The sequence below is a fragment of the Stigmatopora argus genome, chromosome 14 (genome assembly GCF_051989625.1).
Source record: "Stigmatopora argus isolate UIUO_Sarg chromosome 14, RoL_Sarg_1.0, whole genome shotgun sequence".
Taxonomy (NCBI): Eukaryota; Metazoa; Chordata; class Actinopteri; order Syngnathiformes; family Syngnathidae; genus Stigmatopora; species Stigmatopora argus.
The window spans coordinates 16498393-16500769 of record NC_135400.1 but is presented as its reverse complement, the minus strand read 5'-3'; the positions used below and the strand labels follow the sequence as shown (position 1 = coordinate 16500769).

The 2377-nt window shown below is 50.3% G+C and overlaps 1 protein-coding gene across 1 annotated transcript in view; it reads left to right on the top strand.

Annotated features, from left to right (window-relative positions):
* Nucleotides 1-572: 572 nt before the first annotated feature.
* LOC144088446 (inactive phospholipase C-like protein 2) overlaps nt 573-2377 on the top strand; it is a 54472-nt gene continuing 52667 nt past the window's right edge. Inside the window, exon 1 of the mRNA XM_077618865.1 lies at nt 573-1507. Coding sequence (XP_077474991.1) covers nt 1178-1507 — 330 coding nt within the window. The 5' untranslated portion in view covers nt 573-1177. The remainder of the gene's footprint in view (nt 1508-2377) is intronic.

Here is a 2377-nt window from a genome sequence, read left to right as displayed (position 1 = left end):
AGCTATCTGCACGTTGCGCTTGTGTGGGAGAAGAGTATGAAACAAAAGTAAGATGATGTGATAAGCAATTATAAAGTGTTTCAGGGTTAAAATACGCCCTGTTCACATTTGTTCCGCCACTGGACTACTCTATAGTCCAAGTCCGGTCCTCAAGAGCCCCTATCCGGTCTGTTTTCCATCTCTCCCTTCTCTACCACACCTGAATCAAATGATCAACTCATCAGCAAGCTGTACACAAACTTGATACCAATCCAGATGATTTGATTCAGCTGTGTTGGTGGAGGGAGAGATGGAAAACAGACCGGATCGGGGATCTCTCGTGGACCGGACTTGGCCACCCCTGCCATAGGGTTTTGTTCATTTGCCAGTTTTTTTCTTCTTTAAATGAATGAATTAAAACAATTTAATGAATCAATTGAAATTGCAGTTGTATTTATTAATTTAATTGAAATTTGGAATGTCGTTTTAATTGCAGTTTCTGACATGTTCCAGGAAGTGAATCGTTCATTTGTATTTTTCGTCATCAAGGACAACAACAACCTTGGCCAAAGCTGGCCTTGTAATGGAGCCGCTTTGCTCTACTTTACGCGCACGCGCATGCGCACGCACTCCGGGCACGAGCGGCACTGAGCGAGCACGCTCCGTCTTGAATTTGTCCCGCCGATGCACACCGGTGTGTGCGCATCGCATCGCATCGCTCCTCTCCGCGTGCTTGCCAAAGACACATCGGGACGACGCCGGTTCCGTTCCAGCCCGAGTTGGAGTTGCAACCCGGCCGTTCTGGAGGAGAACACACACACACCCACGCACGCACGCGGACGGCCCCGTCGGAGCCGGTTCCATTGCAGCACAAGTTGGAGCTTGGAACGCAGCCGTTCGGGAGCAGGACACGTACACGCGGACGCTGCCCCCGGAGCGCTTCGGAGTTGCGGGGAAGGAAAGGAAGGAAGGAAGGAAGGAAGGAGGAGGCCGGGGTAGGAGGGCACCGGTACCGGCACCGGCACCGGCATCGACACCGACACCGGCCGGCGGCTGGCAGTTGGAGGCTGCCTCCTGGCTCCTCGCTCCGGGGCGCAGCCAAACAATCCAAAATTGGCTTCTCTGGTGCGGATTAAAAAAGTCCATGGGCCGCTGCCGTGTCGACGCCGAGGTTCTCCGGCTTGCGTTTGAGTGAACCATGGCGGGGCTCCACGCTTCTTCGGATCCGTCGGGACATTTTGTGGACTTGAGCCGGCCGACGCAAGCCTCCGGCGGCAGCGGAGGTTGCGGCGTCATCAGCCCCGGCGGCGGCGTCACCGGCCCCGGCCACGGCAGCAGCAGCAGCAGCAGCAGCCGGCCCTTCCTGGAGGTGTCGGCCGGCGCTGCCCGGGGCTACGGATCCGAGGCAGTCTACAGCAACGGCCGCTACCGGGAGCAGAGCAGCCCGACCGGAGGAGGCGTTCGAAGCCGGGAACCGTCGGCGGAGAGGAGCCAGGGAGGAGCGAACACACCTTGCGGCATCATGAAGGTTGGTGCTTACTGTAGTAGTAGGAGTAGTGATGGTGGTAGTAGTCATCTCAAGGTGACATCTAGCATTAGGCGTTGTTTATTGTGCATTCATCGCCATTCTCGTAAACTGAGGTGGTGGTCTATAGCCCTAAATAGTCCTCAGGTAAGTTAATATGTATTGCTTTTTGAAACGAATATTACTTACTTCAAAGTGAGAAAGTTGTGTTGTTCTTTGAGTCAAACTGACCAATCACTGTCAAACAAACTAAGGTCAATGCAGCCCGAAGAAATAGTTTTGATAGACGTCCAAACCATTTGAACTTTATGACTTTTGACTAGTATACTAGTGGCAAACTAGTTTATTTGGGAGCAGAGCCACACGATTAGATGTGTATAGTCGTCAATGGCACTAAAAGAGTCAAACCTGCATTATTAGTCGATCGCAAAACGTCGATGAAAAACAATTGTGTGCTCACGCCCTCTAAAGTATCACGCGAAAGTAATGCTGCCGTCATTTCGGGTGAGTCGCAACTAGTTAACGGGGTTTTATATCATTTCATTTGGGAAATTTGGATTTGATGATTGCACTACCTTGTAATGGATGCCGGCATCTTTGTTTGGGGGTGCCGTATCATGATACTTTTCCGAATATCCCTTACTTTCAAACACTTCAATTGCAATATAATCCTAAAATTGCAGTTTTTCCCAAGTGTTCATGGTGAACGATTTGTAGTATTGAGTTACAAAATGCAAGTATGATTGGAAACGACAATGTAGGATGGTTAAAAGTTTGGTCCAATAAAGCATTATGTGCTGAGAGGTTCATTAGTACTTTCCTCTTAATGTGCTGTTGCTTAAGTGATTGCTAATCATAGACGAGCATACACAT